Source organism: Marmota flaviventris, chromosome 6 (genome assembly GCF_047511675.1).
Source record: "Marmota flaviventris isolate mMarFla1 chromosome 6, mMarFla1.hap1, whole genome shotgun sequence".
Classification (NCBI taxonomy): Eukaryota; Metazoa; Chordata; class Mammalia; order Rodentia; family Sciuridae; genus Marmota; species Marmota flaviventris.
Window position 1 is genome coordinate 128245810 of NC_092503.1, and position 1537 is coordinate 128247346.

General features: G+C 34.6%; 1 protein-coding gene across 1 annotated transcript; it reads left to right on the top strand.

The window, feature by feature from the left end:
- Window positions 1-220: 220 nt before the first annotated feature.
- LOC114080208 (putative olfactory receptor 2W6) lies at window positions 221-1171 on the top strand. Its single transcript, XM_027921795.3, has one exon. The coding sequence runs from the start codon at window positions 221-223 to the stop codon at window positions 1169-1171; it is 951 nt and encodes a 316-aa protein (XP_027777596.3).
- The last annotated feature ends 366 nt before the right edge of the window (window positions 1172-1537 follow it).

Sequence of the window (1537 nt, forward strand, 5' to 3'; positions counted from 1 at the left end):
AGTGTGATTGCATATAGCATATTATTTTTAGAATCACTTTAGCTATGGTGGAATATGGAGATACCAAAGTCATGAAAACAAATATGAAAAATGAGCCAAATGGGGGAAAAGCATTCAATTAATTAAGTTTTGATACTCATGACAAACATCAGAGATTTAGAATTCTACCTAAAGCTAATACTGTCTTTGATTACCATATTATTGTCTTCCATAAGAAACAATGGAAACAAGCAATGGAAGTTTCAGAACAGACTTCATCCTTCTAGGGTTTTCTGATCAACCTCAACTAGAGAGCATCATCTCTGTGGTTGTCTTCATCTTCTATATTGTGACTCTGGTAGGAAACACAACCATCATTCTTGTATCTTATCTAGACACCCAGCTTCATACCCCTATGTATTTCTTCTTATCTAATTTGTCCTTTTTGGACCTCTGTTATACAACTAGCATTATCCCCCAGATGCTGGCAAATCTATGGGGTCCCAAAAAATCTATTACATATGGAGGGTGTGTGCTCCGATTCTTCTTTGCCCTTGACCTGGGAGCCACAGAATGTCTTCTCTTGGCTGTGATGGCCTATGATCGCTATGCTGCTGTTTGTCAACCTCTTCACTACACAGTAATAATGCACCCTGAGCTTTGCCAAAAGTTGGTGCTGACCTCCTGGTTCGGTGGTCTTGGCAGTGCCTTAATTCTTTGCTCTTTGACTATGAAGTTGCCAAGATGTGGACACCGGGAAGTAGATAATTTTTTCTGTGAAATGCCAGCACTGATCAAGATGGCTTGTGTCTATTCAAAAGTAATTGAGATTGTTGTCTTTACTCTTGGAGTTATATTTCTTCTAGTACCTCTATCATTAATTCTCATTTCATATGGAGTTATCATTCGAGCTGTAATGACAATCAAGTTGGCAGCAGGGTGGAAAAAGATCCTTAATACATGTGGTTCTCACCTCACAGTAGTAACTCTATTTTATGGAACACTCATTTATATGTACATGAAACCACAGAACAGCACATCTCGAGAACAAGGAAAGTTCTTTACTCTCTTTTACACAGTCATCACACCAAGCCTTAATCCTCTGATCTACACTTTAAGAAACAAAGATGTGAAGAGTGCAGTGAAGAGAATATTACAGATTAAAAAAAACATTCAACAAAGTCATGAGTGACAAAGAAAAAATGCGTCAAAGCACAGAAAAGCAAAGAAATATTGTTCTTTATTAATGAAGTTTAATTAATTTATTCAAATACATGAATACATGTCTAAAATTTACCAGAATTTGTACCAGAGACTTTTAACTTTGTAAATAGATATTAAATTGAGGAAATACTAAGGAGATAAAGATATATATGTAAAACATAAGCACCAAGACCAATCATGGACTATAGGTAAAAATGTAATGATGAAATATAATAAATACAATAAATATATATAAGGTATTAAAGAATCTATTTTAAATCAGTATTATTTGAAGCTACGAATCTTTTTCTTCCCTGTTTTATTAATTTTCTGAGAAATAACACATCCCTTCATT

Bases quoted from the DNA above. Each gene is read 5' to 3' on its own strand.
- LOC114080208 (XM_027921795.3), top strand. From the start codon at position 221: ATGGAAACAAGCAATGGAAGTTTCAGAACAGACTTCATCCTTCTAGGG.